Genomic DNA, 14,780 nt, shown 5'->3' on the forward strand with positions numbered 1-14,780 from the left:
ACAGCCTTTCTTTATACTATTATTATGTTCTTTAGCTCCAATAGAAAACGAACAGTTGGTCACAATAATATATTCTAGACGGAGGTTTACACGTTTTAAACTATAACCAACTTGTCTAAGATATTTATTTATTTGGAGGTTATTATTTTAGTAGAATCGCTATTGTTTATAAAATGTAAATATTTTACTTAAAAGTAATAGAACGTTAAATACATCTAATTTTATTTTTTTAAATTGACATTACACCCACTGGGTTGGTCTATTGGCGAACGCGCGTTTTCACAAATCAGCTGATTTCGAAACCGCGAGTTCCAACATTAAAATCCTAGTAACTTTAATATAGATTTGAATACTAGATAGCGGATACCGGTGTTCTTTGGTGGTTGGGATTCAATTACACACACATCTCAGACATGGCCCACCTAAAACTGTACTAGATTACACTTCATTTACACTCGTACATATCATCCCCAAAAGTAATACCCGATTGTGATTCCCAGAGGCTAAACAGGATCAAAAGAAGAAAAAATTAATTGAAATAAAGTTATATACAGAGTATATATAAAAAAGAGTTCATAAATATATATCTCGAAATAATTTATAAATGTAAGTCTTGTACAGTCTCAGTTATACCATACCTGAGATGTGTGGTTAATTGAAACCCAAACACCAAAGAACACCGGTATCCACGATCTAGTATTCAAATCCGTATAAATATAACTGACATTACTAGGACTTGAACGCTGGAACTCTCTACTTCCAAATCATCTGATTTGGTAAGACTAGTTCACCACTAGACCAACCTGGTTGGTTTTGAATAAGAGCTTAAAACTTAATAAGGAATGTTTTTTGATATAACCAACCATTGGCCCAGGGGGTGGAAAAATGGGTTTTTGAAGACAAAAAATCATACTTCCTTTAATAGGCACAGCATCGAATCAGTTTAAAGTGATCCAAACATTACCTAAAACTTTTGTCTGAAACAATTTTTGATATGACCAACCCTTACGGTAAGGTATGAACAAAATTTTTCTGGAATTGTAAGAAGATGGGGCTTGTATGCTAAACATGAGAAACTTTTTTTCTCATGCAACCATTGTCGTGTTGAGTAAATTTGAAGTTTTTCGTTACTTTAAGATGGAATTCTTTTGTATTAAGATGGAAATATATTTGCACTGGTGAAATCTACCTCCACCTTTTTTGATTTTGTCAGTTGTTGAAGCCACGTTTGTTTAATAAACTGATTCATGTATCTTAGCAAAATTAAACAATGTCAGGTGCAGATTCACCACATGCTGTTGGCTTTATTAGCATTTAATAACCACAGCTATACTACTATTTAAGAGCAACATTAATAATTGTAAAGATACAATTAGAAACAGCTCAATGTTTAATTATAGTTAGTTAAAGAACATTAGCTACTGTAAGAGTTTTTCCTTTATTGTGACTGTAACATGAAGAACAAATTGTAAAGGTAGAAAAAAATTGTTAATATGATTAATTTAATATTGCTATTTAAATATTTTTTTTATTTTTCTAATGTGTATATCTGTTCAACTAGTGAACAATAAGCAAACCCTCCCCATGGCCCAGTGAGATGAGTATGATATGTATTATTTGTAAATGAGATGAAATCTTGTACAGACTCAGGTCGACCATTCCTGAGACATGTGGTTAATTGAACTCCAACCACCGAAGTACACCAGTAATCTGTCTAGTATTCAAATCCATATAAAAGCAATTTACTTTACTAGGATTTGAACCTTAGAACCATCGGCTTTGATAATCAGCTGTTAACAACTGATTTGGAAAAATTAATTTTCCATTAGACTAAGTCGTTAGGCCTTTTTTTAAATATTTAACAATGCACAATGGTATTTTTATTAACATTTAATTAAATTTAACTGCATAGGATAATTGCACCAGATCTACGGGGATATGGTGATTCTGAGAAACCAGCTGGAAGAAAGTATTATCAGATAAAATACCTTGTTGAAGATGTAAAAAATCTTATTAATGCTTTAGGTAAATATATATTTTTTATTTATTTTTTTTTTTTGAATTACTATAATATCTAAGTAACATGACAGCACTTATATTACATTTACTGCTAGAATTTAAAAGTTGGATGCTTCTAATAGGATCCTAAAATTATAATTACCTACAAATAACAAGTATTAATGAACAGTAACAGTAATATAAAATTATCGTAACTTAACAAAATGTATAATCAATGTCAGGATGCTTTCATGGTTTTTGTATCAGGTTTGAATCAGATTGTAAATAATTTATAAATAGATTAGAACTAATCAAGAAGGGAATGTAAAAGCTCCCTTATACAAATGAAAAACAACAAATATATTAAAATTCAAATAAAAGCCTGACTTCAAAAATTTGAGTTTATCAATTTTGGCTATATCTTTACTTAAAATATTGCCAGGCTGGAATTAAGAAAGACAATCTGCTATCAGAGTAGCATACTCTGGACCAGAACTTACTCAGGACCAGGGTTAATAAATTGTTGGTAGCTGTTTTTAACCTCATGACTTGTAAAAGTCAATATTTAAATAAGGCTTAAAAAAGACTTCTTTCAACTGACACTTTATCTTCTGACACATATTGTGTCAGATGGCTGAGACCAAGTTTATATATGGCCCATCCACTATAAAGTAAGTACATGACATACAAAAAGCACCAATCTAAGTCTCTCTCTTAATCATGATGTTCATTACATAGCCAGTCCCTACAATGAACAGAGAAAGTTTCGTTCATAGAGCTGAATGTCATATAAATGTCTGTAAAACTTGGCATGTTGATATGCAGCCATACATTTAATTAATGAAGCAGATTACAGGAAATAACTTCTTATCTTACTTTCGTTAGTAAGACATGGGATGCTTATTATTTTTGAGAATGCTTATGTAATTCTCAGAATGAATTGTAACTCACATTAGGTCATCTACAACCATTACGGTTGTAATAATTAACACCTATAACATGTTTGAAAGTATGCTTTTGATTTCTAAATCATTGATTACATATAAAGATGTAATTTACATCTACTTTTAGCAATTTCATAAAACTACATTCTTTGGTTTCTATTTTATTTTAATTAATTAATGAACATAACTTCAGGAAGCAATATTAAAATATTTTGTGTTACTTTTTGGAAAAACTTTTTTTTCTGTTTTATAAAAGCAAAGTTTTTCCTTTTGAGCTTTATTAATAAAACAACAACATAAAAAATTTGTTATATAATGGTCTGTGACATCTAATATTTAATTGTTTTATTTGTGTGTTTTTTGTTTTGTTTTTTTTTTTAGAAACTAATACTAAATATTTTTGTATTTCAATCATTTCAGGACGTGAAAAAACCACAATAGTAGCTCATGATTGGGGTGGCATAATTGCATGGTTCTTTGTCATGATTTACAGTCAAATGGTAGACAGTTATGTAATAATGAATGCACCACATCCCATTATATTTAGAAAATTTATTTCAACTAGTTTTACACAATTAAGGATGTCATGGTAATATAACTAGATGTAATTATATATTAGAATTAATTTTTTTTATTTGCTATTCAACTAGATTGAAGCATGTCTACAATCCTTTCTTTTCCAAAATATTTTTAAAATGGTTTGTTAATATATCTGTATTCCATCTGATATTTTGGATTCTAATCTGCTTCAGATTTGAAATTTTTCAAATACTTTGACTATTTTCTATACCACACTACCACTTTTAACTTTCATGCATATACAGTGAAAAAAAAAATGCTAGTATATTGTATTTTAGCCCCATCCAGAAACCCAAACTTTCATAAAATATTTGATCGGATGGATGCCTAATGGAAAGCTTGAAGCCCTAATATCCATACCACTGTTAATCTCATTTCCAGTTCTGCTTCAGTTAGACAATTTCTCCACATCTCATCTACATTCAGTATCCTTTCTTTCCAGTCCAGAGTGTCTCGTGCATAATGGTTTTCACACTCACTGAATCCATACTAGGGATATGGAAGACTAATAATAGGTAGTATACATTTGAATAGAATAATGGAAATTATGGTAGGCTTATGAGTTAGGCTTTAATATAATTTTTTTAAGTAATTGAAAAAATAATATGGTATTTTTTTTTTATCATTTCAATATAAATTAAAGAAAAAAAAAAGTTGAACTATATAAATTTGTCAACCGTCACTGACTCATTCATTACAGATTATCCAGTTCCTGAATAAGTAAAAAGTTAAAATTTATCAGTTACTCGCAAGTCCAAAAAAAAGTAAAATGAATTTTCGTTATAATATATAAATGTGCCTAAACAGCAACATTTCGTCAAACAAAACACCTAGGTAATTTTGAACCCTAACTTGACTGACTTTATATCTAATGTGGGGGTTTCGACTGTATGGTAATTTGTCTGCTCCCTTCAGAAGCATATACTTTGTCTTGGCACAGAAATTTTTTAAATTTTGATTGTCCATTCAGCCTTCTGCAGCTGACAAGGCCACCTTGTCAGCTGCAGAAGCTGCACTCTTTCTTCCAGTTGTGGTCATTAATTTTTTTTACCATGAACTGAAATAGACAGTCATCGGTGAAAGCCTGGGCCGTGACCCGTTCTGGGAATGTCAGTCTCAGAAATCCGTCAAATATCAGGTTCCACAGCAGGGGATTAGAATGAAACCTTGTGGGCTTCTCCTGGTTACAAATTTTTCCACAACTAGGCATGCGTCTTTGTGAACAGAGCCATGCAGATAGATAAATAGTCTCAGACCACGACCTGCAGGGCTTCAGGAACATTGCGACATTCCAAAACTCATAGAGACTAGAACTCCAACACAAGGAAGGAAGTGATCATATCAATGCTTTCCATTCATATCGATGCTTCCCTGGAGCCGTTCCACAACCAGCCTTACCAGCAACTTACCGAGAGCCAGCAAGAGGCTGATGGGTTGATAACTGCTGACCTCACTAGGATCCCTTCCAGGTTTTAAGAGCACCCTCAACATAACCAGCTTCCAACAAGTGAGAAAGCAACCCCAGGTAAGGCACCCTGAGAACAATCTACCAAGTGACTCTCTTATGACAAGCAAAAGATGGTGAAAAAATCTGGGTCAAGTTGGTCAATCCTAGTAAATTTCTCATTGCCATTAGAGAAATCACCCAGTCTGTATCAACAGAATCCACAGCCTGCATGTCAGGAAAGGGTGTCCACCCACCCTAACGCCGATTCTGCTTCACCCTTCAGAGCATCTGGAAATAGAGTAAACAGAAATGCCTGGTAAGTTGCCACAGGTATTAAAATGTGGTCTTGGCCACCAAACCCACATCAGACACTAGACAGAATGTGCAATGGCTTTGGCCGGTAATATGATTTCACAAGCTGCCAGGGGCTGCCTACCCTGCATCTCACGCATGTAGTCAACATTTGATTATATACATTTGGCACATGTCTTGCCAACATTTGAGTTTGGCTTCCTTGATGGCATGAACATATTTTCCATGTACTTGCTGGTACATCTACCATGCGCTTGTGGTATTCCACAACCACATCATTGATGCTACTGCAGCGATGGTACTGTTTCCTAACCAGATGTAACCCTTGCACACAGCATGCTAAGGTCAGAGGACACCACTTTTTTCTAAGTCTCACTGCGAATAGCAGACGGTCCCTCAGATCATGTGAGCATCATATGATCCTTGGATCATATGATGTTTGATTCTAGCGTATCAAATATAAACCACCAGTAATTAGATAAGTTAAACTTACCATATTAATATCCAATAGTTGATATTCACAACCAAATTGACAAATTATAAAATGAATAGGTTTTAATGTATTTATAGAATTCAATACCAACTGAAGATCCTGCAAAAATCGTATTGGATATTAATATGGTAAGTTTAACACTACCATCCATTCCCTGAAATGTGAATTTAGAAGTGGTCATCCAGACACAAAATGATTAAAATAAGCCTAAAAATTTGTTATAAAGAGTTTAAGCAAAACATTATTAAATATTGTATTTATTTATCATTAAGTTATCAGTCATTTGACTGATTTGATATGATCCTCTTCCTTGTTTTAGTTCAGTGGTAATTTTTTAATAACATAATTAAGTATAGTATTAATCAGTCACTAACTTGAAAGCATAAAATTTGATTCATAATTCCCTACAATGAAAAATTTGAACTAAAAATATAAGGTCTGTGTAGTGTTCTATATTTAATTAAAACGGTACTCATTTATGAAATGAAATCTCATTTATCTCTGAAATTATAGCAGTTTTAAAGGAAATCAATTGATTTCCTTTAAACAGGTTGTGAAGATGCTTTATGAAAATGGAGTCCTTTGTAGAGTGATTTATTGCAACTGTTACAGAATTTCATGAAATACGCATAGATTGAAACTATAATTATACAGAAAAAAGGTTTAAAGTTTATAATATGGGGTAAACCTTAATATTTCTCAATAAATTGTTAATAAGATAGATATGTTATATTGAATATAAGCATTTTCTTTTTGTAGTAAATACACCCTAACAATCTGACTTGAATGTTTAGAAGATTCTAACAAAGTTTCTCTTCTCTCCTCTCATTCATCTTAAGATCTCTCTATTACATACTTTATCAACCCATCTAATTTTCAATTACTACTTCCTGTAACACCACATTACACGTCTTTTTCTTTTTGTTTTTCCTATTGACCAGGGTCTTCCAACCATTAAATACTATATTATATATAACATTTTTAAGAATTCTTTCTAATCCATTGATGTATTGCGTCTAACTGCTGCGTCCAGGTGCAAAGCCTCTTTTCTTTATTACAGAAAAATATCTTCTTTCAAATAGTTCTTAAAGTTGGTACAATATAGTTTGTTCTTGCACACTAGCCGAGCCTGCAAATACAATATTTTGCTAAGGAATCAAATTAGTTTTTTTAACTTATTCTGTAACATAATTTATGGAATATACATTTTGTCTAATCTTTTGAGTCAGAGAACCTATTTTAAAAAGTAAAAATTTGAAACTCATATGCAAAATGTTTCTAAAATGGCAGGATGGCTATACTGTTTCAGATACTGCTTTTAAAACCAAACAAAAAATATCCTTAGGAAAAATGGCAGTTTCTCCTTCATTCTCTCCCTGTCCGTCATTTTATTATTTTTATATAAAAATTTATATCTCAAGATCGGATAGAGGAACACATTAGTGATATGGTAAACGTCTTGGTAATAGTTATAAAATTAGCAAACAATTATGACTTATATACCTTTGCAATTTACAAAATGGCAGCCGTGTTTATTTTTCAATCCCATATTTCTCCATAAATATTAGTTTTATCAAAATTTGGTAAAATATAAAGCCTTTTATTTTGAAGAAAATGAAGTTTTATGTTTTAAAATGTGATAACAAATAGTCAAGATATGGCGAAAATTGATGTATTTAAATTAATGTTGTAATTTTCATGAGCTCCACTTTGCATTCAATTTGATTAAATATTAATTGTTTTTATTTATTGTTAACTCTAGTATCAAATTAGTATCAAATTAAGTAATAATTTTCTCACAATAAAATTTAATATTAAATAATTTGATACTAATTTACAATACTAGAATTAACAATAAATAAAAAGAATATTTAATCAAATTGAACACAAAGTGGAGGACACTAAAACAGACACAAAATTACAACATTAATTTCCCACCATAACTCGGCTCTTTGTTAACCGATCTAAAAAAAAAATAATGTCATTTTGTTGAAAATAAAAAGCTTAATATTTTAGCAGAAACATACATTTTGAAAAAACTAATATTTATGGAGATATAACGGATTGAAAATAAACATGGCCACCATTTTGTAATTTGCGACTGTATTTAAGTCATGATTTTATGTTAGTTTAAAAATTTATTCGAACTTTAAACTATTTGAACTTGAGATACAAATTTTAATATAAAAATAATAAAATGGTGGACACAGGGAGAACGAAGGAGAAATTGCCATTTTTCCTAAGGATATTTTTTGTTTAGTTTTACAAGTAGAATCCGAAAAAGTACAGCCAGCCCATCATTTTAGAAACACTGTATATATAAAGTTGAAGATTTTCCTCTTTTCACATACCTAAACCTTCCTTAAGAAATGTTCTATAGAAAGGTGAAAACCACATCAGAATCTTTCCCACCAGTTCTCCATATTTTAAAATAATTGTTAAGAGACTTGAGTTTTGTCTGCATTAAAGCTTTTCTTGTTTATGCAAATCGCTTTTGATTTCTGCTTTACTTCGATCCTTGTTATTTTTAATAACTGATTAACAAAATTGTAATTTCTATTGTAAGATAAATATATTATATTTATCTTAACATATAATTCATCATGTTGCTTTTCATCATATTAAATTACTTTTATATTATTCTTGTTTATTTTCATACTGAATTTCTTTATTAGCATTAAATCAATGCCATCTAGTATTTCTTCAGACTCATTTTTTATTTCTACCAAAAAACATAGTCATGAGAAAATCTGAACAGCTTTTTTTGTCTTCAGATAACTATTGCAATCTTAAATTTGTCCTTCAATTCCTGTGCCACTTCTTTTACATATAAAGTTAGAAATCAAAGGGTTCAGAATAACTTCCCTGACATACTTCTTCTTAATCAAAGATTCCCTTTATCTTTTACTCTGTTCCAGGTCTACCCGTTTCTTATACAGATAACATTCAAGTCAGTCTTCTTTCTCGTTATTTCAGTTTAATTTCCTTAAAGTTTTAAAAATTTTCCTAAAATCATTTATCAGATGCCTTCACTTAAGGAAATAATCAACAAATAAGAAAGTTTTACACTTTTAAATTATATATTTGTAAAGATTTCTTTATAAATACATCCTCCCATTCAAAAAAAAAAAATGTGTTTAATTTATAAAGATTCTTAGAATATCGACCAGACTATTTAAATTGTTAAGTTATTCTATACTAAATAAAAAAATTACATTATAATTAGAATAAAACCTATAAGTTTTAAGACATAAATATAAAAAAAATTATTTTAACAGGAATTTAGATTACATGAAAATAATTTTATTATTGTTTACAGGTACTTTTTTTTCTTTCAAATACCATATTTGCCAGAGTTATTTATACAGTTGAGAGATTTAAGATTTCTAAATGTAATATTCTATACTAAGAAAAAAGTGTCACCATACAATGAAGAGGATAAAGAAGCTTACCGTTTTACTTTTGCTAAACCTGGTAATAATTTATTTTTATTATTCATATGAGGGATGGCGGAAATGTAACACACACTCGTAAATAAAAAGAAATAGTCAAATGGAACAATTATGGCTTAAAATCACATTTCATTTGCTACAAAAACTTACATTTATTTTTCTAAACAATCACCACTTACAACTACACATTTCTCCCAATGGTGAACTAGTTTGCTCATTTTGTCAATGAAGAATGCTGGAAGTCTTTCCTTGATCCATGACTCATCTTCGATGATGAAATGAATAATATTTCTCTTTAATTGCAGAAATAAGAAAGATCATGAGGAAAGAAATCTGCTGAGTATGGATAGAAAGGAATAGGTTCAAATTTTAGCTTCACAAGAATCTTGACTGTTGAGTGTGTTGTGTTTGACCAAGCAGTGTTGTATTGTAGTATTATTGCTTCTGTGGTCTCCTAAAGGGTCTTAATGTCATAATCTATTGAAGGGAATTTACTTTCAAACTGGTTTCCAAATAGTAACAGTAAGTAAGTCACATACACATGTTCAGAATTTACAAAATTTTATTGCAGAGGATTATGTTTTGAATTGTTTTATTGTGGTGAACCAGAATGCCAGTATTCCATATGCTCTGCTGTTTTTCTTCTGGGTTATAAAGATGTACCCAAGTTTCATTTCCCATTACAATATTGAAAAGGAAGTCATGATATTTTTCAGAAACGGTTCTTAACATTCCTTTTGTTGTTTGTTCCTTTCTATGAGTTTGCATCATTTTAAATTCATTTATTCACCTTTTTTTGGTGTTTCTCATCAGTCATAAAAACTAATGGACCATGGTGAGGTTCATCCTCCATATTCGCTTTATCAGCTTTTAATGTACAAAATTCTACTATTCGCCTGCTGAAAGACTTCAGTCAACAGTTTCATCAATGTAAATAACATTTTAGATGACAATGAATGTCACTAATGTTCATTTTTTCTGCCATTAAAAATTCATTCTCTACATATTAGGATGCATTAACATAGCAGGTATACTTGATTCTATAATAATGGTGACTGACAGAATATGAGGACATAAGTAAACAAGTTTTGTAATGATAGCAGGGGAATGAAACTAAAAGATGGCAACACCTGCGTCACTTTATATGAAATTTTGTTCTTCTGATACATTCCAGTGTGCATTTCATTTCAGATGCCGCTCATACTTGTTAAACTTTGTCACAATTGAATACTGAATACTGTATTGGACTAAGCTTTGTTTGCATGGGAGGAATATGGTTTATGATCTGGCATGAATAAAAGATGTTCTTATGTTCTTATTAAAAATATCAGCATTAACAAATCTTATTTTTTATATTGTACATTTAGAAAGTTGATTCAGTTCTGACATATGAGTACTGATTATAAAACAATATACATAATGCATGTCTTACTAAAAATAATTAATTGCAGTTAATGAAGTAAATTATTTTTTAATTGTATTTTAAAATAGGCAAGGTAACTCATTATCTGATTCCTGTTTATTGCCATTATTACTATTACTGAGGACAGACAAAACCAAAAAACCAAAGAATGTAATATTGTAATGTCGTGTAACAATTCAGTTAACTTTTCAGTTTTTTATTTTTAATTTTTCAGTTAACTTATTTTTATATTTCATATTTAAATTTTACACTTTTTAATATTTAAATTAACAATAATGTCATATAATAATGGTCATAATGTTAGACTAACAGTATTTTGATAAACAATTATTTGAGACGCATGTATTTGGTTTGTAATCAATTCTGTCATAACATTACACCTCTGAAAGTTTTTAGATATTATTCAATACTAGTTGTAGAGCACATGATTAACAATAGATAGTATATACGCTCAAACTTTAGTGAAAACGGAAAATATTGCTATTGTGATAATGTGATTTTGGGTAAATTAAAGAAAGAATAAAGTGATAAGAAATCTGAACTTGGTATAGATGATGATAGGGTTACTTTCTACAAGGAATTACAAAATATTACTAAATTATTTTCAATTCTTTTTTAATTTTTCAAAAAATGTATTTAATATCTTATTTACAGCTGTACTTTGTATTATCTGAATTCAAAAAAGAAGTTTCAAAATTAAATTCTATTTGAGAATTATGCTTTTAAGTAAATTATCAGTTTTTAGAAAAAAAATACACCCAAAGAGTAAATAACTCCATTTCCAATTTTTAACTGTTTCTTTATTTTAACAATTAGTTAAAGTTTTTTTAACAGGAGGCGTAACATTGTTTTTACTAAAAAACAGGACAATATTTCTTTATACATTTATCAGAATTATCTAAAAGTGTTTTTTTACTCACATATTTTAAGCTTTCCCTACTGTGGAGATTCTGCTGTAGATTATGCTCCATTCACTTCTCAATTTTTTAATGAAGACTTCACCTTCATTACAGTAAAAGTCAGCTCATTTTGTTGTTTTATCTAGTGACTTTTGACTTACTTTTGTTTTTCTTGATGGTCATTAAAAGAACAGTAAATAGACAAAATAATTCATTCCATAGATAACTAAAATATATCCTAAATGATAGTAACAGTTTAAAAATGTGTGGTAGGTGTCATAATCATGTGTAATGGTTGTAGGTAATCTGACATGTGATAAAATCAGTCACAAAACTGACATGCCACTCTCAAGATATCAAACTCTAATTTTAGGTTTACTAGTGCATGGTTACCTGCAAAGCGATTTCCTGTTGCCTTTTTTAATAAGTTTATATACTGTTGCATACCAGCATTTCAAGCTTTTTGAAACGCTGGTGATGTTCAACCCTATAAGTCTATAATTGAAATCTTCACTTCATTTACATCAAGGACTAACAGTGTAGTGAACACTATTACTCTCATAATTCTGACTCTAGTTTTCATATATCACAGCCATAAAAAAGTTTGGAACAAATAATGTGTGAAGTACTAATATATAATGTATAAAAAATAACCCAATCAATTATACTTCATCATCCCCCATTCATACCATTAGAACACCCAAAAGCCTTTCTTTATATAGTGCGCTTACTTTTGGGAAAGAAAACTTTATTCATAAACTTAAACAGAAAATTTATTATACAGAATGGTTTTTGATAACTAAACAAATGAGATGGGATTTGCTAATATAGGAGATAGAAATCAATTGATAAATATTTCTCTAAGGTTTTGTTTTGAATCTTAATTGACTTGTCAAAAAAATCTATTTATTTTGACACTTGACGGTCTCACATGTATAACGGAGACATATATTTGTACCAGCATAATTGTTGAACTAATGGGGCTGACATACATTCTATAATTTCTCAATGTCATTTGAGTGGGAGGTGATGAATTCCAGTTGGACACTTTCCAATACTCATAAACTTACTAAAAATACTCAGAGATGTCACCTTTCAAAAGCACGTAAGTGTTAACAAATATGATTAATATTACCAAAGTTATACGATCCTAAAGCCATCCTACTGGGAAAATACAAAGAAATATTTTCCTCAATCCCAATATTACACAATTGTGTATCAGTTGCAATTAAATGAGAAAATTAAAATAAAAAATGTATAAAGTTATTAACTTGTTTTCTTTTTTCAGGAGCACTGACACCACCAATAAATTACTACAGAGCAAATTTAATGCTAAATTTAATGCCAGATAAAAACTTTTTAAAATCCATACCAAAAGATGATAAAAATTTACCACCAGGATTATTATTATTTGGTGAAAAAGATATAGCAATACATGTGGATAGTATTATAGGTACTGACCGTATAATACCAAATCTCTCAATTGAAATAATAAAAGATGCAACACATTTTGTACAACAAGATGATCCTGATGCTGTTAACCAGTTAATGCAAGATTTTTTCGTTAAACTTCCAAAATTAAAAAAAGAAATAGAAGCCAGAGAGTAAATGATTAGAATAATATAAAAAATCATTACTATACATATTTTATTAATAATAATAATTATTATTTTTAATTAAAATGTCAGATCTACTGTTTTATATCTAAATACAATTAATTGTTAGCCAAAGATTATTAATGGTAGAAGATTATATAATGGTACTGCATTATCATATTAATTTTGTCTTTGTGTTCCTTGTACTCTCCTTCTAACAGTCTGAACAATATTGATGAACTTGAATTATGGTTTCTAGCTACATAGATTATCTTCTAATCTTCATTTAACTCTGAACAAATGTTTACTTTATTTTTGATTGCAAATAGCAAAAGTTTTAAATTAAATTATAAACTTAAAAAATTAAGAAATGTTAATAACAAAAAGAAAAATGTAATGCAGTCAATTAATAAAAAGAAATTTTGTATAAACTTCCAAAGTTACAATAGGTTAATTTATTTTTTACTACATGGTATACTTATAAAATAAAGAATTAAGAAAGTGTTTGTTATTTTATTACTATACTTTTAAAGAAATGTAACCTTTTAATTGTTGTATATTTATTTGTTTTTAATTAAAATATATGATTAAGTACTTATTTAAATATTTATAATATAAATTACAATTTTATATTTAAATCATTAGGTTAAATCGCTTTTTAGTTACGATAAAATATTATAATATTATAACATAATTTATATTCTTTTTGTTACAATAAAACATTATTAAATCAGTATATATGATCTTGTATTATTTCATATACACTAGGCTCTTCTTCAGTGAGATGTGTGGTTACTTGAAATCCAACCAACAAAAAAATCACCATTATCCACGATCTAGTATTCAAATCCATATAAAAGAAAAACTGCCTTTACTAGGATTTGAACTTAGAATTCTCGACTTCAAAACCAGCTGATTTGCGATGACAAGTTAACCACTAGACCGGCCTGGTTGGATTATAAATTAGACCTAGTAACTAATTATATTCTCTGATTATAATTACTAGCAAATACGTATTAGTTCTTTGACATTTTGATTCATACTTCCTATTATGACATTATTTTGATGATGTACATAATTATGTTGTTTTTTTTTGTATAGCCTGGCGCTAGATAAAAAAAGCTTTCTTTGGCGTACAGTTTGTGAAATTGTAGAAAAACAATTACTTGAAAAATTATTATAATTAACTAAATCAAAATGAAAGAGTTTGTTTGACATTACAGAGTTTGTGTATTGGATTAAGCAAATTCCAAAATTTTTGTGGGTTGCAAATAACTCCCAAATCATCATTTTATCAGTCTATTTCATCATGATTTCAAAAAATTGAAATACACTGCTGCGTTGAGAAAGACAATTTTGAAGGCAAGGCTCAATAAAAATTAAATATGTTCAAAAAACCATATTACCAGTTATACTTTGATCTATTAAAACATATTAAAGCAGCCTAATCATTAGAGACCGGATTATATGTAACATATAAAGCTTGAAATATGCTTAAAATATGCAACTAAATAAAAAAATAGTAATTTTTATTTCAAAATCAGCATACACTTAAAAAGTAGTTGAATAACATATCGATAAATTTGATAATTAAAAATTATTTAACATTTTGTTACTTTTGTAAATGTAAACAACCAG

At 29.2% G+C, this 14,780-nt stretch overlaps 1 protein-coding gene across 1 annotated transcript; it reads left to right on the plus strand.

The window, feature by feature from the left end:
• The first annotated feature begins 1,158 nt into the window (after window positions 1-1,158).
• LOC142332463 (epoxide hydrolase 4-like) lies at window positions 1,159-13,880 on the plus strand. Its single transcript, XM_075378910.1, has 5 exons — window positions 1,159-1,178; window positions 1,913-2,025; window positions 3,363-3,531; window positions 9,093-9,247; window positions 12,836-13,880. Exons 1-5 carry the CDS (start codon window positions 1,159-1,161, stop codon window positions 13,153-13,155), a joined length of 777 nt encoding a protein of 258 aa, XP_075235025.1. The 3' UTR covers window positions 13,156-13,880.
• Window positions 13,881-14,780: the final 900 nt, after the last annotated feature.

This window comes from Lycorma delicatula, chromosome 11, assembly GCF_047948215.1.
Source record: "Lycorma delicatula isolate Av1 chromosome 11, ASM4794821v1, whole genome shotgun sequence".
Taxonomy (NCBI): domain Eukaryota; kingdom Metazoa; phylum Arthropoda; class Insecta; order Hemiptera; family Fulgoridae; genus Lycorma; species Lycorma delicatula.